This window comes from Ursus arctos, unplaced genomic scaffold (genome assembly GCF_023065955.2).
Source record: "Ursus arctos isolate Adak ecotype North America unplaced genomic scaffold, UrsArc2.0 scaffold_7, whole genome shotgun sequence".
Classification (NCBI taxonomy): Eukaryota; Metazoa; Chordata; class Mammalia; order Carnivora; family Ursidae; genus Ursus; species Ursus arctos.
Window position 1 is genome coordinate 46,259,489 of NW_026623089.1, and position 21,840 is coordinate 46,281,328.

Below are 21,840 nucleotides of genomic sequence, written 5' to 3' on the forward strand. Positions count from 1 at the left end.
AGAGAGAATGAGAAAAGAAGAAAAATCGGGCAAGAAAAAAGAGTGAAAATGAAATAATTGCAGAGGATTTAGAAAGAACGAGAGACAGAAGAGCGCCAAGCAGAGCGAGAGCAGATTGATTAGGCCGGGGCTGTCCTGGGCTCCCGCGGGCTCCGGGAGCAGGGCCGGTGGGTGGGCGGGCGGGGGGCGGGGTGGGGCCTGAGAGGGGCCCGCCCATGGGCGGGCCAGCACAACGCTGCAAACGCAGATGAGCCCCAATTCCCCGCTAGCCCCGCCCCACTACTCCATATTCAATAAAACAGCCAATGGAAGGCGAGGACTGTGCATAAGGGGAGGGGCCTCCGTGGACCCCGCCCCGGGAGCGGCCGCCGAAGCGGTCAGCACTGAGGCAGATAGCGGATCGCGGGGAGGGGCGGGGCGGGCTGCGCGGAGGGGGCGGGCCCAAAAGTTTCCTGCCCAACTTTCGCTGCCTCCTTCCTCCGCCCGCGCGCGCTGCGGCTGCAGTCGGGGGGAGGCGGCGGCGGCGGCGGCGGCTGCGGGCAGAGCGCAGGGCGCACGGCACTGGGCGATTGCCGTCGGGGCTCGGGCGGTGGGCAGTGGGCGAAGGCTCCCCGGTGCCCGCCCCTCCGCTGCGGGGGGGGGGGGCGCAAGCGGGCGGCCGGGGAGGGGCCGGCACCGCCGCCGCAAAATGAGCCTGCTGTCGGCCATCGACACGAGCGCCGCTTCGGTGTACCAGCCCGCCCAGCTGCTCAACTGGGTCTACCTGTCGCTTCAGGACACGCACCAGGCGAGCGCCTTCGATGCCTTTCGGCCCGAGCCGCCTGCTGGCGCCGCGCCCCCAGAGCTGGCCTTCGGGAAGGGCCGCCCGGAGCAGCTGGGCTCGCCCCTGCACTCCAGCTATCTCAACAGCTTCTTCCAGCTGCAGCGCGGAGAGGTGGGTGCTCCCGCGCGCCCCCGCCCTCCGTCGACCGCGCCGGGCCTTTTCCTATCGGCCCCGCTCTTCCTGGCCTGGCCCGGCCCGGCTCCGTATTGCCCGGCCCTGCTTGGCTTGGCTTCGCTCAGCTCTGCCAAACTCGCCGCCCGATGTCCCCGGGGCGCCGGGAGCGCGTCACCTCCCGGCTGAGCTGGGCTCGGAGCATTCGGGCGCGGGCGGGGCCCTCTTGCTCCCTCTCCCAGCCTGGGGCGCCCTGCTCAGAGGGGACTGGGGGGAGCCCCGGCTGCGCGGGGGGCTCCGGATTCTCTCCAGACAGCCCGGGCGCGGCCAGGGCGGAGAGCCCCTTCCAAGTGTCCTTCCCACGCCCAACCCCATCCCCCTCTTGGCCACCGCTCGCTGGGACCGGGAGTGCAGATTCTGCTCTGAGCTCCTCTGCAGGGGCCTAAAATCTTTTCCCCTCAGACCTCGGTGGTGGCTGACCCGAAGGGCACCCTGGAGAGCAGGGCTTTTCCTGCTGTTCTTACACAGGGACCCCCAGATACATCCTCCAGCTGTTTGCCCTCCCCCAGCCACATAGGAAGTGGTTTTTGAGGGCTTGACCCCACAGACTGCGCTGTCCCCCGCCCTCCCAGCCTGGAAGGAAATGAAAGGGAAATCCTCTTGAGCTCTTGGGAGGGGGGCTAGCCAGGGGGAGAGGTTTCAGCTGCCCAGTGCCTTCTCCAGAAACCTGGGCTCGCTGCTTTGCAAAGTCTGCCTGTTGGGTGGATTCGGTTACAAAGTGGAAGGGGCAGCGTGTCTTCCCCCAGCCAGATAAATACACAGATTGCCAGGACCTCCCAGCCCCTTTTCAGAGGTCTTCTCCAGAGCTTTCCTAGATACCACTCCTCTCTCCTTTCAGCTGGACTCCTCCTCCCCTCCCATTTACTCCTGCCTCTTTTGGGAATTGCAGATACCCTCCTGTGGCCTTCACTCATCCGTCTTCTGGCAGCTCTCCCTGCAAAAGTGCAGGGGGAAGGGGTGGAGGAGAGGACACACTTGAGGGTTCCTTTTCCTTCCAGACCTGAGCACAGCGGTTAGTTTTAGGAGAGTCAGAGTCCAGAGTGGGTCCGGAGAAGGGCCTGTGAATGTGTGTGTGCTAGGGGTGAGAGGGGGAAGGCAGAGGGTCTCCCTTTCTGGTCCCATAATGTGTTCAACTCTGCCAGTACTGACGAGGGAGGATGTGGGCATATAAAACGCTGGCCTGAGGCCTAGAGGTGGGCCAGTACCGGGCGAGCTGAGAGAAGGATTGGTTGACCTATGTTGGGCCGGTTGGGCATAGTGCAGGGAGAGGGGTCTGGAGAACAATCCCTTGGTGCCAGGCGAAAGCATTTGTCTACCAAAGCTCTTTGTAAACTGTAAAGCACTCTCTCCACGGGAGGAATTATTCTTGGCTGGGAATCCTTCTCTCTTAGAAGAGACCTTGCCATCTCTTCAGAGCACTGGCTTCAGTGACCAGCGACTTTGGAGTGCAGGTTCTGGGAGTTTCCTCACTGCCTGGGTCTTTTTAGTAGCTATCTTACCAAACGTTTGTTAAGTTCCGCGTGGGCCCTTGAGGAAGCAGGGACAGGACAGTGGGGGCCCCAGATGAGAAGACGGACAAGACGATGCAGTGTGAGTGGTAGATGGTTTCTCGGGGGTGCTATGGGAATCCCAAGGGAGGACGGTGACCATGACCCACATGACCATGTACTCTTGCCCCTCCCAGGTCAAGTGGGGGGGTCCCTAATCAGCCTCTGCTAGCCTCCCCCAGCTCCTACCCGATGGTGGCCTTCTTCCCTGAATGTGGGTCCCTGCTGAGAGGCCTGGGAGTTTGGGGCCATCCAGAGTCTTCCATAGGACTAGGACGTGGTGCCTTCTCTTCGAAATGTCTAACATCCAGGATCCCAGATGGATCTCAGTGAAACCTGTCTCCCGTCACTTCATCGTTGCCGACCCCAGTTTCCCCGTGAAGAGGTACATTCCTTCTCCGGGGCCAGTGTAAAAGGAGCTGGTAAAGGTTATACAGAGCAATGGTAGAAAAAAGTATCTTATGACCTGACGTTGGGGGAATCCCCGTCTCTGTCTGGGTCTCAGTTTCCGCGTCCGTTGAATTTAGTCTCTGCTGCCCCTTAGGGTGGAATGTATGGGATTTGAGAGAGATGTGCGCAAACAGACAGGCTGAGTTGGGGGAGGTAAGAGGGGCTTCATCGACGCTCACAGGCCAGTGGCTTCCTTGGAGGGGCCGGAGGGCTGTGCCGGCTGACTTCCGGAAGGCTTTCTTGGCTCTAGACTCGCTCAGACTCACCCCTCACCCGCTGCGCCTCCTAAACCCTCTTGGAGCCCCAGCTGTGCTCCCGGGCTTTCCTGCGTCCAGGGCTTAGCCAGTGACCTAATATGGCTTCAAAATAGCAACTGGCTGAGAGGGCATGAAAACATACCCCCCACCTGAATGCCACCAAGGGGCTGGGTGGAGAAGAAGCAAATCATGTGTGGGCGGGAGGGGACTCTACGAAGGGACCCAGGGACTCAGGAGCATCGCCATTCTGTGCAAGGCCTGGCAGGCTTGGTGGCAGTGCCTGCGGATGTGACTTGCATGCTGACCGCTGACCACAGCCTGTCTGCACCGGTCCCGGTGCCAAGAGCCCACCCCCTCCTGCACCACCCCCAGGCTGCTCCCACCACAATAGCAAAACACCATGAATGCAGCTGGGATTTGGGCGGGGGGGTTGAGGACATGGGGGCACAGAAGCCCATTGTGCCCCTGGAACCTCAGCTCTGGAAGCTGAAGATAAGCCAAGGGTTCTGAGTGGAACACTGGCCCTGGGCGCAGAGAGAGATGGCCGAGTGCGGGTGTGAGGGCAGGAGCGAGCACCAGAGGTGTCTTGGACGCTGGTGGGGGCTCTTCAGCTCCTCAGCTTGTGGTAAGGGGGCCAGGCCAAAGCGGGCACAGACACTTTATGCAGGTTTTAAAAAGGCCTTGGTCTAGAATATGGGCCCTGTGAGCTTCAGTTTCAACCCCTGATCTGTGGCAACAACTGTATGTCTTTGAAGAGAGACTCGTGGGGCTCTTGGCTGAACCCCTCCTCTCTCCCCTTAAGTACCCAAGGAAGGCATTCTTAGAGGGCGTGGGGTTGGGTGGTGTGGGGGTCTTCCCTGCCAAGTTGAGCTTGGAATTTAAACTCACAGCAGAGTGGGAGCTGTGGGACTATACCTCCAGAAAAGGAGACGCACCCTCCTTGTCGAGGCTCTTGGGCCCCTCAGAGGGATGCCAAGAAGCCCTCCTGGGTTGTGCCTGTACTCTCAGAGGAGCTCTGGCTGTCCCACTCCAGGTCAGAGTCCGAGGACAGCTGTTATCTTTCCCTCTTCCTCCAGGGATAGACAAATGTGGCCCAATAGTCAGATGATGGTTTGTGGAGGCCGAGGGGAAGGGCTTTGGGTTCAGATATGTCTGGAAAGCAGAAGACTGTCCTTCCCTTGGAGACACACAATGCCCGCCCTCCCTCCCCCAGCACCGTGAAGGCTCTGAGAAGCCCCGCAGCATGGGAACTTATTTCCCTTTCTTCAGCCCCGCACTTCTACCAATATTTGACCAGAGAATGTTTTCGGCATAGAACATTTGACAGTGTTCTTCTGAACATCTCCAGGCCCAGGGACAGCTCCATTAAGTCACATCTCTTCCAATCCTTAGAATGTTCTTCCGGGAGCTGTTACCCCAAGCCCTCTCCCCAGCCTCGGCCCGGTCCTGCCACTATCAGCTGCGGCTCTTAAGACGCCCTCCTCTTTGCAGCCCTGGTCTGTCCACTGGGGGCTTGAGAACGGCAGCAGGGTGACACAAGGCTTTATGCAGACAGGGCTGTTAGACCCTCAGAGGAGCCACTAAGGTGTCTGCCCTAAAGGGCCCCCGGGTCTTGACAGTCTTGAGAAGGTTTTGTGTGTCGCCTGTGCCGTCCACAGGTGTAGATGAGCCCAGGCTGCCTGACCAGTGTGAATGTGAGGGACAGAGCCACATATCTGTGTGAGGACGGAGGTTTGCCTCAGCGGGGCTGAGAATGGGCTGCCGGGGCTGGAGTTCGTTCCTAGCAACTATCGTGGTCTGTGTGTGGATGCGGGGAGGGGGCAGCGCCAGGTCCAAGGAAGAATGGGCCTTCCAGCCCCGCAGATCTTGGGAGGCTGCCTGGCTCCCTTGGCCAGCCCTGGGAAGCTGAGCTCTGACTCAGACAAGGAGGACTGTCATTCGAGGGCCTGTAGGCTGAGGTGGCCTGATTCTCCCTCCATCAAATTAAGTTGACTGGGCAGGCCTGGACTCAGAGGGGAGACCACACCTTGCGGACCTTCTGAGTCAGGTGGGAGGGAGGAAAGCAGGCACAATTAATAATTTGTAATTGGTAGCGGCAGAGAGCCAGGCTCTGTCAGCACCCAGAGGGGCTCCTCGCAGAGAGGATGGCCCCGAGTCGCAGTCCCTTACTCTTGGGTGCTGCTTTCTTCTTGAAATCTCTCTCTTCCTAGCTCCCATTTTACAGAAGAGAAAACCAGCCTGACAAGTCACCCAGCAAGTCGGTGGCAGGGCTACACCTGGAACTCTTCCATATTCCAGCTACGATTGGCTCTGTGGCTTGTCGTGCTGGCTATCACCTGGACCATTCTCCGGGCCCCAGGGCAGGCAGTCACCAGGGACATTCTCTCAGGCTGCAGTGCCTCTGACCTCAGACCTCTTTTGTCTCTGACCGCAGACCCTCTGAGGAGTGGTAGGCATTGGTGCATTGATCCTGGGTCCCAGCTGTCCTGCTGTGTCCGTGCCTCAGTGGCGCCTGTGGCTCCAGCCCCTCCCCAGAAACCTGGCGTGGGGCTCCATGGGACAGAAGGCCAAGGATGGCCTGGCCTGGGAGAGTCAGAGGATGAGCATGAGGGTTTGCTGGCACTTTTGTCTCATGTCATAGCCCGTGTGCAGCATGCCCATGGTCCAGGTGGGGAAACTAAGGCTCTTCAAGAGGAGGGTGATACAGTCAGGGCGTCCACGGTGGGACCGGGGCTCCAGCCGAGGTCTCCGGAGGCTTGGTCTGTGCGGTGTGGGTGTGGTGGAGAATCATCTTTTATTCTGTCCTCCTCTGGCCATGCTGGGAAGCTTCGCGAAGACACGAAGCTTCGCGCTGGTTGCTGCTTGTACCTCAAATGCTCTTGCCTGCCCTGAACAGCTGACAGATTCCAGCTTCTTTCTGGCACAAGAGGCTGCCCCTTCTCCGAGAGGCGTTCCCCAGCTGCCACAGGGGAGCACCCCTCCCTCCAGCATCCACGGCCTGTGGTGGGAGAGCTGTGCACGCTTCTGGTGAAAGGCGGCGTAGCATTTGCTGGTGCTGAGGAACATTCCGCTGTACGTGGGTCTGTCTCGACAGCGACGTGGTCAGCACGCCAGGGTGCACATCCTGTCTTTGTCCACCTGCTGTGGCTTGGGCAGTGGCTGGGACCGACTAGGTGCTCAGGTACTGAGTGGTTAGGCGGATGGGTGACTTGCGATGGCGAGAATGTTCTCCTCGGCTTCTTATCTCCTGCTTTATCTCACAGGGGAAGTGTTTGTGGATTGCCTGACTCATTGGAAAGAGCTGACTTGGGGTAAAGCCCTGTCCCTAGAGGTGTCCCAGCAGAAACTTAGGTGTGCTCATGGTTCTTGACCTTCTTTGGTGACGGACCTCTTCGAGAATCTGAAGAGCACAAGAGTGCTCCTCAGCGCTCAGGCACAGAGCTCAGGCAGACGTGCGCACAGACACGCACATTTGCGCGTGGTTTCAAGGGGGTCATGGCGTCGACAACAGATCCCAAACCGAGGCCCCCTGCTCTAGAGGCTGAGGACCTCAGTGGTACCCCCAGACTGGCTGAATATTAGGGCCCCTTTCATGCTTTCTGCTTCCATTCCACGACCACATTCTAGAGGGCGAGGCAGCTGGTCCCCGGCGCTTAAGCTCTAGTTGGACGGAGGGCGTGGGCTGTCAAATGTGGGCACCTGTCAGGTGAGCGGTGAGCTGGGCGTGAGCTGGAGGGATGGGGTCCGGAGGGAGGGTCTCCCTGGGGTTTCTCTGCTGTGTCCTGCTGCCACCAGACCCCTCTCCGGGTCTTTTCCCCATTTCTCTCTCCCCACCCCCTACCAAAAGGCACACGGACCGCTTATTTAAGTTAGAATCTTTTGCCGAGCTCTGGCTGCGTATGGGAATTGTGTTTGGCCTGCGTGGGTGAATGGGCCTCCTGGAGGCCGTGGCGCCCTTGGGGGTCTTGGGCGAGGGGTTGCTGCCTCTGGCGACAGCTAGCCCTGCCACCTTCCTGGCCCACAGTTCAGCTTCGGACTCTGGAAACCGGAGCCAAGCTGGGCTCTGACCACACCTGAGAAATCTTTAGTCAAGGTGTGAATTCACTTTTCCATCCGCCAACCCCTTGCTCTGCCAACGGGTCGTCTCCTTTTCTCCCTGAGCGGAGCATGCGTCCACCTGTTCCTGTGATGGGGGGGGGGTGTGACTCTGGGGGCTGGAGCCCCAGACAGACCCTAGGGTAGAAGAAGTGCAGATCCCTTTGGCAAAGGGGTGGAGCCATTTGTGAAATGAATGGTTTCTTGTGTTAAAGAGGGGGGTGTGGGTGTGTATGTGTGTGCACGTGTGCACGTGCGCGTGTCTGTGTGTCTGGAAGAGGGTGTGGGGTGACTTTTTGGGATAAGAAAGCAGTTGTCCAGCTGACGAAAGAAGAGCTGGGCTCTAGGATCAGAGAGTCACCACTCCCCCCAGGGCCGTCTCTGGCCTGGGGTGGGGGGCAGGACTCAGCCTTTGCTCTGGCCACGCTTTCTCAGATGCTCCCCTTCTCATGGCCTTGCCCACTGCCATGTCCTTTTCTGCGGGTGTGCTCCCACCTCTGCAGGCTGACTCTCCTCTCTTCTCTGCGCTGCTTTCCTCTCCCTAGAGGAGGCTTCTCTGCACTTGCCCTAACTCCTGTCTGCCCCCTCTCGCGGTGCCCTCTTCCTGTCCTGGGAGGGGGGAAGGAGAAAGCACGGCATGGCAGGTTGAGTCAGCCCTGGCAGTCTCTGCCTCCGCACCCCAGGTCCCTCCGCAGAACCCCCCAGCCGGAGGGCCCAGAGCCCTCATGCCACCCAGAGAAGGTGATGCCTCAGCTTGTAGGGCCGAGGGGCTTGGCAATATGAAGCCACAGGCCCAGGGAGAATGGTCCACGCCTGTGTTTTCCTCTGGCTCTCTTTGCTGTAGGAGAAGCCAAGCCTTGGAGGCCTTCTGGGAACTGAAATGTAACAGGCCAGCTGATCTGCATGTGAAGCTGGCTGCTTTACCTTGGGCAAGTTACTCAGTCTCTCTGAGCCTCAGTTTCCAGCTCTGTAAAATGGAGCCAATAATCCCCATCCAAATAGTGTTCTTGCAGGTATAAGAAAACCAAGAAAGGGAAAAGATCCAGTGAAGTCTGTGACACAAGCAGGATCAGAATAGATTTCAGCGTCTTCCCCTCTAACTTTCCCCAACAGCCAAGCCAGAGCCTTGGAGAAGTTCCAGCAATGGGCAGGAGTCCGAAGCTCTGTCCCCCAGACATGGTATGAGGATCCCACACTTCTGCTAGTTGCTGAAAGGAGGGCGGAGGGAGAGGTGGTCTCTTCCTTCAGGCTGGTGATTTGGGCCCATGGCTTCCACCCACCCCCGTAGTGGGGTTGCCCTCAACCAGTGCCCAGAATAGCTTAATCTGGGGTGAGAGTGCCTTCGACTTAGTCCATGGCAACTCGGAGACCCCCAAGCTAGATCTTTAAGGTGCTAGGGCATTCATTACCTCGTCTGTCAAGTGGGGCTCCCAGGCTTCTCTGCCTGTGATTATCTGCACCCAGGACAGTGGCAGGTGTGAGGAACGACAGAAGCAGTCTGGGCGCTGGGGGTGACGGAATGTTGCAGAATCTTTGCCTTTCACTATGTCCAGCCGTGTGGGGGAAATGAAGAGGCTTCAGAGCTCCTTCGGTCAAGAGCAGCAGAGCTGATGGACAGGGCTATGGCCGTGAGGTCCGGGAGGCCTCCGGAGGAGGCAGGGGCATCTGAGGCCAGGGCTCCGGAGCACCTGAGTCTGTGCTTTTCACACTGTCCCTTGGGGCCTGAGGCCCAAGTAAGAGGAAGGGGTGGGTTCAAGGCCACACCACTAGAGTTATGACCAGATCAAGAGTCAGGTCCCGGAGGAGGTTGGATGGACACAGAGAGGGCATCCTGGGGGGGACAGCCCGTGTATAACCAGAGGGGGAAAGCAGGTGCCCTGTGGGACACCAGGAGGAGCAGCATGGCTGTTTGGGGGTTAGGAGCTAACTGATGAAGGGCCACTCCCGTTGGGCCTCCCTCTCCGGCTCTCCCCCTCCGGCTCTAGGCAGCAGGACTCAAAACAGGTGGCACCCATGGTGACCAAGTGCCCTCCGTGTGTCGGGCTCTGGGGGTGTCTTTCAGTAGCTGGTGTCTGGACCTTGAGAAAGCAGGACTGCAGGGATCATCCTTGTTGCCCATGTTCCGGGTTGCAGTTTATAGATGGGAAGCCCGAGGCCAGGCCTGACTCTGCAGCCGGAGGGGAGGGATCTCGGCGTGTCCTGGCCTCTGCACCGTCCAGTCCCCGCAGGCCATGGAAAGGGCTGAGAGGTGACTCGCCTTTCACCTCCATGGCCAGAGCTCCTTGGGGCTTCGAAGAGGAAACAGCTTGCTGCCCCACCCGCCCTTTTAGCCAGCCGGCAAGCAGGACTCGTGGCCCTCAGGCCTGGCTGTGCTCCCTGGTCTGTGCCCCGGGCTTCTCTGGGCCTCAGTTTCTCCATCTGGAACGTGAGAGCGGTTGGGTCAGCTGTCTCTCTGTCCTTTCTGCTCAAAGGTGCAGAATTGGGGCTGGGGGAAGGGAGCTGGGGCCACCAGGAGGGACAGGCCAGAGCACAGGAGAGGGGGGAGAGGCAGTGAAGAGGAGAGCTCTGACCTCGCTTCTCTACCCGGAGCTCCTCCTAGGACAGAAGCTGTGACCCTCCTGAGGTGGGGGGTGCGGGCGTCAAGCTGCTGCAGAGAGGACAGTCTGCTCGGAGGCCTCTGGCTGCCCAGGGACGCCCGAGGGGTCACCCGTGGGCAGGGCAGTGTGGCCGCAAGACGGGGGAGAGGCTGTTCAGGGTATAATTCATGCACTTTTTGGCACCCACCAGACTTCCCCTTCCTCTTGACAGTTTGCTGCCAAAACAGCCCCGATTCCTGTGAACTTGCTTAAATCTTATCCAGAAAAAAAAAAGGGGGGGGGGAGAGAAAAAAGAAAAGAAAGAACGGGGGGAAAAAATGAAGAGGGTTGTTATTTGTGAAATTGCATTTCCCAGCCATGAGGGTGAGTCACACCATTTGGAGCTTGGAGTTTCTTGTTTGGATGAACTTTTCTCCGGGAGGCTGTGGTGATGCTGTCCTCCCTCCGGCCAGATTGGGTGAGGAGAGGCCTCCACTCAAGTGAAGGAGAGACCTGGGTGGCTGGACAGTCCAGGTGCTCCCGAGGCCAGGTAGGGCTGGGCGGTCTGGACAGACTGCCCCGGGGAGCTCGAACATGCAGATCTGGGCCGGGGGGAGGCCGAGGGGGGAGTTAGCGTGTCGGCAGGAGAGACTTTCAGTTTGCGACCGTGAAGAAGTACGGGAAGTGGATGGCGGTGATGGTCACACAGTCATGGGAGCGTACTTCGTGCCGCGGAACCGTACGCTTACGAACATAACGAACATGGTCGGTTCTGTGTGGTGTGTCTCCTACCACCATGCAACTGTCGGTTCCAGGCTCTCGGTCCCGGGTGACCGCTTCAGTAGGTAGGTCTGAGGTGGGGCCTAGAGAACTGTATTTGTTCAAAGTTTCCCAAGGCATTCAATGCAGGTTTGGACACACTCGCCTCATCCGTAAAATGGGACAGTGACTCATAGGGTTGTGGTGAGCGTCGGCTGTCTTAATAAGTGTACAGTCTCCAGTACCTGGGACCTTGTCAGTGCTCAGTAGATGTGACTGGTATCGTCAAATCCCGTGGCCATCGGACCCCTCCCCACGCCCCTTAAGGTCGTCCAGAATTGGCTCGCACACCTCCAGGGAAGGGAGACCCTCTGCCTGTCAGGACCGCTCTCTCTTGGCGCCTCTGAGAGCTGGAGCACCGCCCTCACACTGAGTGCAAGTTTGTGTGATACCTGCCACTGGTCCTGGGTTTCATGGAAGCCCGGGCAGCGGTAGAGTGGAGGTGGTCATGGGGAGCCTCTGAGTTTCGTGCCCAGACATCATAGGCCGACTGTGTGTTTGGCCCGGATGCCTTGGACATGGTGTCTGTGTCTTCTTTTTTCCCAGATTCTAGACTCCAGTCTAAACCTATAGGAGAGGGAACAGAGGCCCGGAGAAGGAAAGGACTGGCCCTGGGGCCACATAGCAGGGTGTCCAGGGAGCCAAGAAGAGTGGTGGTCCCCAGATGGTGAGGGCTGTGTCCTCTAGGAAGGAATGCCAGGCCCCTAGAGATGGAACAAGTAGGGAGGCTGAGGTATACATGTATGAGGGGTGGCATCTGTCCTGGTTGGGGGAGGGCTACCTGATCTCCTGGGGCCTGTTCTCAGCTCCCCTCCCTCCCTGCCCACACTGAGGGGGCACAGGAAGGACTGTGCCCACTCTGAGCCTCCATCTGCCCCATCTTCATAAGGGAGCCTGAGGCCACTTGCACTCAGGGGCTCTCTTCCCCTAGTGGCCTGGGGACTTCCAGGACCAAGGCCGTCTTCCCATTAGACCCAAGGCTCCCCAAGGTCTATGGTTGCCTCCTGGAGCCCTAGAGCACCTGAGCTGGGACCAGAGGATGCCCAGGCCCCATGCTCAGGTTTGTCATTGACCCTCCTGGAGGAGCTGCTTCTTTACAGCCTCAGCCTTGCCCCAGGAAAAGGGGACCACGGCTGCTCCCTGCCAGCCTCACCACAGGCCCCACCTTTGCTAAATTCCAGTGTGCCTGGCTGCCCAGAGCCCGTGACTCCTATAAATAGAGGCTGTATACACCGGGAGGGGGCCTGGCAGCGTCTGCTTTGAAGCCAGGCAAGACATCTGGTTCCTGTCAACTGGAGGTGGGAGAGGTGGGAGAGGTGGGCCACTTCCTCCCGGGCTCCCAGAGGGCGGGCCTGGGCCAGCCTCGGGGCTCCTGGGGACACCATCTACACAGGCCTTGTGCCACAGGAGACCAGACAGAGTGCTGAACCTCAGTCTTCTCTTCTGTACAATGGAAACAATCCTATAAGCTGATGCTCCTCTTTCTTTTAAGATGGGGAAACTGAGTCAGCTCAGAGATAAGTGACTTGTTTAAAGTCACACACGAGTAAAAGGCAGAGCCCCAGATCTAACAAGTTGCTTTCTGCTACGCCTTCTTACCTCCTGGCGGTGTGTAAAGAGCCCATGTTCTTCCTCCTCCTCCTCACGGCTTCCTGAGTGGTTCCTAAGTGCCTGGTGGGAAATAAAGTGACCTCACTTTAGCCTCATAGGACTCCTAGGAGGTGGCCATCATTACTCCTGTTTTCCAGACGGGGCCACTGGGGCCCAGAGTGGTTCCCTGACTTGCCCATGGACGTGCAGCTAGAGTTAGGATATGAACTCAAGTTCCAGGAGGCCGGAGCCCCCGGGCAGCGAAAGAGGCAGTGTGAATTCACAGGTGTGCGTGTGCGTGCCCATACGGAGGCCGCAGCTGCACACGAGCTTGCCCAGGCCTGGGGAGCCCTCACAGCCTCTGTCCCCCCACAGGCACTGAGCAGCGGCGTATACAAGAGCGCCTCGCCCTACGGCTCCCTCAACAACATCGCCGATGGCCTCAGCTCCCTCACTGAGCACTTCTCAGACCTGACACTCACCTCTGAGACCCGCAAGCCCAGCAAGAGGCCCCCGCCCAACTACCTGTGCCACCTGTGCTTCAACAAAGGACACTACATCAAGGACTGCCCCCAGGTAAGGTGGCCCCGCTTCCCTGGGTAGAACAGGCAGAACAGCCCCCCCCCCAACTCCCCGCCCCAGGGCCCCTTCCACTAACAAGTGGCTGTGTGGCTCTCTGGTCTCCACCTTCTTCTCCCCTCTGGTATTTCTGAGGCAGGCTGGCTGGTGTGGATGGGACAGAGCCCCAGCCTGGGCCTGCCCTGGCTAGTGAGCAATTGGGGTGAGGGGCCCCAAAATGAGGTTCTGGGTCTTCACGTCTCCACCAGTCTTCCTGCCAGGGTGGGTCCTGTTACAGTGGGGCAGGACGGGGGCCAGCAGCCTCCTCGCAGCTCTCCCGAGAGAGACCCCATCTCCTCACACTCACAGGGAAGGAATGCGGGCTCTGGGCCAGGAATCCAGATGTGCACCCCCTCCCCCAGACCCCACCTCTCCCTCCTCTGCAGCAGTGTGCTTCCTCAGTCTCCTGCCTGTGAGGGGGAGGGGAGAGGGCCTTGCCCCGACTTGGTGCCCCCAGGGTAGGTCTGGGTGAAGGCCTCAGGCAACGCAAGCCGGGCATCTCTCTTGGGGTGGGAAAGGGACCAGGAGATGGAGAGTGTGGGGAACAGCCCCGTCTCCCACCCAGTGCTTCGCTGTGACAGCGTGGGGCTTCTGGGGGCAGATCCCCCTCATGGAGTGACCCCTGACTGACAGACATGGCTTTGGCATCCTGGGGAGAGAGGTTAAGGTCGTTTTAAATACAGTACAAGATGATCCGTGGTTCTTTTTCCTGTTATTTTTTCATATTTTCTAATGTTTTTATAAAGTGTATTTTTACTTTTATTTTACATATGTAATGGAAATGGATCCTGGAAACTCAGAAAATCCATGTAGTCTTACCCTCCAGATGGTGGAGGCCCAGGGTGTGGTTGGGTGGGGCTGGGTGCCTCTGGACCAATGGGAGGCCGACATGTGCTTGTTGCTCATTGCTCTGCTCAGAAAGAGCTGTGCCATGCTTTAGGTCCTTGCTGCAGAAAGTATGGCGGGGCACAGCTATGTTGGGATGGCCTGAGAGCTTGTTAGAAATGCAGACTCTTAGGCCCAACCCGTCACTGCATTTTAGTAAAAGTCCTAGGGATTTGTGTATACCAGTGACCTCAGCCTCCCCCCACCCTTGGCCAAGAGAAGCCCGCCCCTGACCCTGCGTATGGGAGCTGGCCCACTGATGGCTGTGCTCCAAACCCCACCCTCCAGTGGGCCCTGTCTGCCCTCAGTATACGCAGTAAGCCAGGGGCCTTTGGCATGTGGAGATCTCAGCGTGGGCTAAGGCCCCTACCCCTCCCAGGGGTTCCCCGAATGGGATGAGGCGCAAACAGGCAGGAAAGGATCTGGTTGGTCCTCAAGGATGTGACCCTGGCCCACCCAGGCAGCAGCCCCTTGTACCTTCCCCAGCTGACCCCTGCGAGGGGACTCTCAGTCACTTCCCGTACCTTGGAAACTTCCCCTATCATCTCCTGCCTACAGCATGTGCTCTCAATTACCCAATGTGTCAAGTCTCTCATTAGCCTCTTGCTATGTGATGCTCTGTGTGAGTTAACCACTCACATGGTATCATCGAGCCAGTCTGAGGAGGAGCTGGAATTTTAACCCTGGCCGGCAGGTGATATTCAGACACCAGCAGGGGATCTTGGGGGCTCCGAGGAGGTGTACCCGTGCTGAGCTGGCAACCTGGGAAAGCTTCCAGGAGAAGAAGGGCTTGAGTGGGCTTGGCAGGTTGCTGGAAGAAGGGTGACCAGTATCCAAAGGCAAGGGGTGACAAGGCAGAGGTGAGGGTGTGTGTGTGAGTGTGTGTGCATGCCCGGTGCTCTCTCCAGAGGGGCCAGAGCTCTCCTAAATGTGGGGGCAGAGGGTCCCTCATGTCAGTGCCTCTCGATTTCCAGCACCATACAAATCCTGGTTCTTCCTTTATATTCCTTTATATGGATTACGTAGCATGTTCACTCGTGCTGGGCTCTTAACTCTTCTGCAGAAGGAGTACTGGCCCCATTTTACAGGTGAAGAAACAGAGTCTCAGAGAGCTGAAGTGCTGGGGACAGGGCAGAATGCCTATGAGAACATCCCAGTCTTGGGACCTCAGTGCTCTTTGCTTTCTTGAGCGTCCATACCCATCCAGGCTGAGACGCCCATGGCCTGTGGGGCCTCAGTTTCCCTCTTGAGCTGGTAGAGGCCCTCTTCCAGCTCCACCTCAAACCTGATTCTATCAGAGACTCCTGCAGGCCCAACAACCTCCTTCCACCTTTCATGAGAGTTTCATCATCTATAAAACAAACCTAATGAGAACACTAACACATCGTAACGGGAGGATTCAAGGAAGTAATGCATGGAAAATGCTTAGCACAGTGTCTGGCATACAGTAATAAATGTTGGCTAGCATTATTTCTTTCTCCCTTGGGTAACAATGGAGAGTGTGCCTATTTGGCAAGGCACAAGGTATTTTCGCAGGCTGGAACATAATTAGATGCTCCCCACCCCTCACCTGACCACAAGTTCCACGGGCATGGAGTCATCTCTGTACCCCCATGCTGGCCCAAGATACCACACACAGCAGGTGCTCAGTATAAGTCTTCTGGAATGAAGGAATGGGCAGACAAGCCATGGAAACCTCTATTTCAAATGACATATTATGAGCTCAGCATATATAATATTTGAAAGTGGAGTGGGAATGCTTGTTTTGGTAACACCTTTAGGGAGATATAATTCACATACCAGGTAATTGACACATTTAAAGTGTACGAGTCAGTGATTTTCAGTATATTCACAGAGCTGCTCAGCCGTTACCACAATCAATTACAGAACATTTTTTAAAAAGATTTTATTGATTGAAGTAATCTCTACAGCCAGTGTGGGGCTTGAACTCACAACCCTGAGATCGAGAGTTGCATGCTCTACCGACTGAGCCAGCCAGGAGCCCCAACTGTAGAACACTGTCATCACCTCGGAGGGAACCTCATACTCTAGGTATCACCACCCCCCGGTTCCCCAACTCCTAGTAACCCATAATCTACTTTCTATCTCTATAGATCTGCCTATTCTGGACATCTCATCTAGATAGACTCATGTAATATATGGTCTTTTGTCACTGGATTCTTTCACTTAGCGTATTGCTTTCAGGGTTCATCCACATAGTAGCATTTATCAGTTCCATGATTTGGGAAGTGTTCTATCCTGTTCTGTTTTCTGGAAGAGTTTGTGAAGAATTAATATTAATTCTTCTTTAGGGACGCCTGGGTGGCTCAGTTGGTTAAGCGTCTGCCTTTGACTCAGGTCATGATCCCAGGGTCCTGGGATCCAGTCTCACATCGAGCTCCTTGTGAGCGGGGAGTCTGCTTCTCCCTCTGCCCCCCTCATGCTCTCTCTTTCTCTCTCAAATAAAATAAATAAATAAATAAATAAATAAATAAATAAATAAAATCTTTTAAAAAATAATTCTTCTTTAAATGTTTGTTTGGTAGAATTCACCCGTGAAGCCATCTGAGCTTGGGCTTTCTTTTGTGGGTAGATTTTTTAAATTACACATTTAATCTCTTTTTGTGTTATAGGTCTATTCAGATTTTCTATTTCTTCTTGAGTCAGCTTCTGTAGTTTGTGTATTTTGCAGAATTTGTTTAAGTTATCAAATTTATTGGCATACAGTTGTTCATAATGTTCTCTTATAATCGGGGCGCCTGGGTGGCTCAGTCGTTATTCGTCTGCCTTCGGCTCAGGGCGTGGTCCCAGCGTTCTGGGATCGAGCCCTGCATCAGGCTCCTCCGCTGGGAGCCTGCTTCTTCCTCTCCCACTCCCCCTGCTTGTGTTCCCTCTCTCGCTGGCTGTCTCTCTCTCTGTCAAATAAATAAATAAAATCTTGGAAAAAAAAATTCTCTTATAATCATTTTCATTTCCGTAAGGTCAGTTATAATGTCCCCCTCTTTCTTTCTGATTCTTATAATTTGAGTCTTCTCTCTTTTTTTTTTTCTTGGTCACTCTAGCTAAAAGTTTGTCAATTTTGTTGATCTTTTCAAAGAAACAACTTTTGGGGCGCCTGGGTGGCACAGCGGTTAAAGCGTCTGCCTTCGGCTCAGGGCGTGATCCTGGCGTTATGGGATCGAGCCCCACATCAGGCTCTTCTGCTATGAGCCTGCTTCTTCCTCTCCCACTCCCCCTGCTTGTGTTCCCTCTCTCGCTGGCTGTCTCTATCTCTGTCAAATAAATAAATAAAATCTTTAAAAAAAAAAAAAAAAAAGAAACAACTTTTGGTTTAGTTGACTTCCTGTATTGTTTTTCTGTTCTCTATTACATTACTTTTCACTCAGATCTTTCAAAAAATTGTGGTAAAATTTTTACAACATGAAATTTACCATCTTAATTATTCTTACATGTACAATTCAGTGGTACTAAGGACAGTTAACCCTTGAACCACATCAGTTTGAACGCATACATGGATTTTTTTTTTGTAAATACAATACAGTACAATAACCATTTTCTCTTCTTTATGATTTTCTTAATAAAATTCTCCTTTCTCTAGCAAACCTTATTATATACAGTATAGAATACATGTAACATGCAAAATATGGGTTACTTGACTATGTTATTGGTAGGGCTATTAGTAGTTGAGTTTTGGGGAGTCAAGAGTTATACATAGATTTTTGACTGCTCCAGGGGTTGGCACCTCAACCCCCACATGGTTCAAGGGTCAACTGTACATTCACATTGTTGGGCAACCATCACCACCATCCATCCGTGGAACTCTGTCTCTCTCTCTCTATCTCTGTGTGTGAAACTTTGTACCCATTAAGCAATAAACCCTCATTTTCCCTCCCCCAACCCCTGGCAACTACCATTCTACTTTCTGTTGCTGTGAATTTCACTACTCTAAGGACCTCATATAAGTGGAATCACACAATATTTGTCATTTTGTGATTGGCTTATTTCACTTAGCATAAAGTCCTCAAGGTTCATTCACGTTGTAACAAGTTTTCAAAAGTTCTTTCTTTTTTAAGGCCAAATAATATTCCTGTGTGTGTGTGTGTGTGTGTGTGTGTGTGTGTGTGTAGACCACATTTTGTTTATCTAATTATCCATTAATGGACAACTGGATTGCTTCCACCTTTTGGCTACTATGAATAATGCTGCTATGAACATGGGTGTGCAGATAGCTCTTTGAGTCTTCACTTTCAATTCTTCATCCTAATCTTTATTATTTCCTTCCTTCAGCTCGTTTTAGGTTGTTTGCTCTTCTTTGTCTAGTTTCTTGAGATGGAAAGTTAGCTTACTGATTTTACATCTTTCTTCCGTGTTTAATGTAGATACTCACAGATATAAATTTTCCTCTGAGCTGCATCCCATAATTCTGTGTGTTGTACCTTCCTTTTCATTCATCACAGAGTATTTTCTCATTTTCCCTGCGACTTCTTCTGTGACCCATGGGTTATGTAGAAGTGTGTTGTTTAATATCCACATATTTGCAAGTTTCCCAAATGTGTTTTAAAAATGATTTCTCCTTTAATTCCATTGTGGTCAGAGAACATACTTTATATTATTTTGGTGCTTCTAAATTTGTTGTGGTTGGTTTCATAGCATGTGGACTGTCCTTGAGAATGGTTCATGGGCACTTGAGAAGAATGAATTCTGCTGTCGGTGGTTGGGGTGTTCTGTAGGTGTCTATTAGGTCTAGTTGGTTTACAGTATTGTTGGTGTCTTCTGTCCCCTTGCTGATGTTCTGCCTCATTCTCGTAACCATTACTGTAAGTGTAGGAGTGTTGAAATCTCTATTATTGTTCAATTAACTATTTTTTCTTCAATTCTGCATGTATTTTGGTGCTCTGTTGTTAGCTACCTCTACGTTTATATTTGTTGTATTTTCTGACGAATTGATCCTTTTTATTGTTCTGAAGGGTCCCTATCTATCTCTAGTAACACTTTTTGTTTTAAAGTGTAATTTGTCGGTGGGGCGCCTGGGTGGCACAGCGGTTAAGCGTCTGCCTTTGGCTCAGGGCGTGATCCCGGCGTTATGGGATCGAGCCCCACATCAGGCTCCTCCGCTAGGAGCCTGCTTCTTCCTCTCCCACTCCCCCTGCTGTGTTCCCTCTCTCGCTGGCTGTCTCTCTCTCTGTCAAATAAATAAATAAATTCTTAAAAAAAAAAAAATAAAGTCTAATTTGTCGGATACAAGTAGAGCCAGCTTCCTTACGGTTACTGTGTACATGATAGATCTCTGTGCCTCATTCTACTTTCAATCTGTTCGTATCTCTAGATCTGAATTGTGCCTCCTGTAGACAGCATGTAGTTGGATCCCAATTCACTTTTTATTCACTTGGATTGTTTGGTCCATTCCTGTTATCGATAATGCTGTGATTAATGCTCTTGTGATATATGCAAGTATTGATATAGTTGGAAGGAGGTCTGCTGTTTTACTTTTTGTTTTCTGAATTACTCATGTCTTTTTTGTTCCTCTGTTCCTCCTGTACTGCTTTCTTTTGCATTAAGTGATACTTTTCTAATGTGACATTTTGATTTCTTTAATGATTTTTTGCACTTTTTTAAGCTACTTCCTTAGTAGGTGCCCTGGGGCTTATTTTACATACCACAACATCTAAAATCTTCTTCAGATTTATACTAACTTATACTCACTAATTCCAGTGAGATCTAGAAATGCGACTCTATAGCTCTATTTTCTTTTCCTGATTTTTGTGGCGTTATTGTTATACTAGTATTACGTCTTTGTATGTTGCCAATTCAACAATACTTGTTAAAATCATTACTTTATGTAATTTTATGTGTCTTAGACAAGGTAGAACAAGAAAAGAGAGCAGTTCTGTGTGCATAGCTTTTGACATTTTAGGCCTTTTGTTTTATCTCCAGCTTGTAGCTCTCTTCATTTGTTCCTGTGGACTCGAGTTTCCACCTGGAGTCATTTCCTTAGCCCAAGACAGATTTGTTTCCACCTGCCTCCTCTGTGCTCTTATTGGCAAATATATTATATTTCCAAATGTTATAGGACAGATAGTACAGTTATGTACGTTTGTTGTTTTATACATTTGCTTTTTAAATCCGCTAGGAAGAAAGGAAAGAAGCTAAGGAGAAAGGAAAAGAAAAATTGATTTGTGCTGACTTTTATAATTACATAACCCCCTCATTGGAACTCCTTGTTTCTTCATGTGTATTTGCATTACATCTGGGGTCACGTGCTTTCAGCCTGAAGAACTTCCTTTAGTATTTCTTGAAAGGTTGGTGTGCCAGCAATGAAATCCTGTGTTTTTGTTTATCTGGGAAAGTGTTTATCTCGCTTTCATTTCTTAAAGATAGCTTTGTAGGGTATAGAATTCTTGGCTGACAGGTTTTTTTCCCCTCCTTTGAGCACACTGAATGTTACCCCACTGCCTTCTGGCCGCCATCATTTCTGATGAGAAATCAGTTGTTAATATTGTTGGAATTCCACTATAAATGATGTGTCATTTTTTTCTTGCTGCTTTCAACATTTTCTCCTTGTTTTAGCATTCAGCAGTTTTACTACAATGTGTCTATTTGTGGATCTCTTTGTGTTTATCCTACTTGGACTCTGTTGAGCTGCTTAGATGTGTTGATGAAGGTTTTTGTTGGATTTGGGAAGTTTTCAGCCATAATTTCTTCAAACATTTTTTCTGCTCCTTTTTCGCCTCTCCTTTTGTGGGGTGATTTTGAGTGGTCTGAGTGCTTTTAAAATCTTAAATGGTCCAACTGGGGGTAGAATGTGCGGAACCCTAGGCATTCACTGTCAACAGCCTGGGTCGTGGCGCACAGGAACCAGGAGATACTCTGTGGCCCCCAGTGTAGTCAGGAAGGCCGGGCTGGGTTGGGGCTGCCAGCTCTGGTGGCAGCAAAAATTCCAGGTGGCTCTGAGAGAGGCATGGTTGCCACCTGCGGGACCCACCTGCAGGCTTACCTGTGCCTCTCATGTTGGCTTTTGTGCCCCAGCGTGTACGGCTGTGAAGCCCCGAGTGGCAGCATTTGGCTCTGAGCCAGCTGCGCTTGAGCCTGCGTGGGTATGGGGGTTTGTGGTGGGGGCTTGGCTCAGTGCCACTTCTGTGCCCATGACCCATAATCTGTCCAGGACAGAGCTGGGCCCAGGACATACTACAGAATGTACAGGAGACTTGTACTCTGTTAAATGATTCTTTCCCAATCTTAAGGGTGGAGAGAGATGTCCAGGGTTCAGCCATTGGACTGATGGGGCTTCTCATAGGTCCTGGGGGCAGTGTGAGGGGGATCGGACTCAATCTCACGACCCTCAGATTAAGACCTATGCCGAAATCAAGAGTCAGACACTCCACTGACTGAGCCACCCAGGTGCTCCCAGAACCCACGTTTTTTAAATGAAGTTCTATGACCTGCTTTAGCACCCCAGACTTGGATCTCCGTTGTCATTCTCAGAAGGTCAGGGTTCTTTATTTTTTTAATTTATTTTTAATTTTTTTAGATTTTAGTTAAATTCAAGTTAGTTCACATAGTGTGTATTCCTAGTTTTCATAAAGTCAGGGTTCTTTAAAAGGATGGGTTACTGGGAATGAAGAGGGACAAGGACGATGTGAGAGAGGCCATAACAGACCTGGTCTGGCCAAGTTGTGTCTGGAAGATTGCAACACTGGTCCAGCCCCAGGGTGTCTGCAGCCCCCAGTGTAGTCAAGAAGGCCGGGCTGGGTCGGGGCTGCCAGCTCTGGTGGCAGCAAGAAGCCCAGCTGGCTCTGAGAGAGGCATGGTTGCTGTCTGCGGGGCCCACCAGCAGGCTTACCTGGGCCTCTCATGTTGGCTTCTGCGCGTGTAGGGCTGTGAAGCGTGTAGGGCTGTGAAGCGTGTAGGGCTGTGAAGCTCTGCGTGGCAGCATTTGGCTCTGAGCCAGCTGCACCCGAGCCTGCATGGGTGCGGGGGTTTGTGGTGGGGCCTTGGCTCGGTGCCACCTC

The 21,840-nt window shown here is 53.5% G+C and overlaps 1 protein-coding gene across 8 annotated transcripts in view; it reads left to right on the top strand.

Moving 5' to 3' along the window:
* The first annotated feature begins 507 nt into the window (after nucleotides 1-507).
* ZCCHC24 (zinc finger CCHC-type containing 24) overlaps nucleotides 508-21,840 on the top strand; it is an 81,201-nt gene continuing 59,868 nt past the window's right edge. The window contains exons 1-3 of one of the 8 annotated variants that reach the window (XM_057308712.1): nucleotides 508-934; nucleotides 8,457-8,522; nucleotides 12,704-12,904. In XM_057308712.1, the coding sequence (XP_057164695.1) occupies nucleotides 689-934; nucleotides 8,457-8,522; nucleotides 12,704-12,904 (513 nt within the window). In that variant the 5' untranslated portion in view covers nucleotides 508-688. Of the gene's footprint in view, nucleotides 935-8,456; nucleotides 8,523-10,272; nucleotides 10,470-12,703; nucleotides 12,905-21,840 lie in introns of those variants that run through there. The other 7 variants (XM_044386236.3, XM_044386237.3, XM_044386235.3 and 4 more) reach the window with 7 other exon arrangements.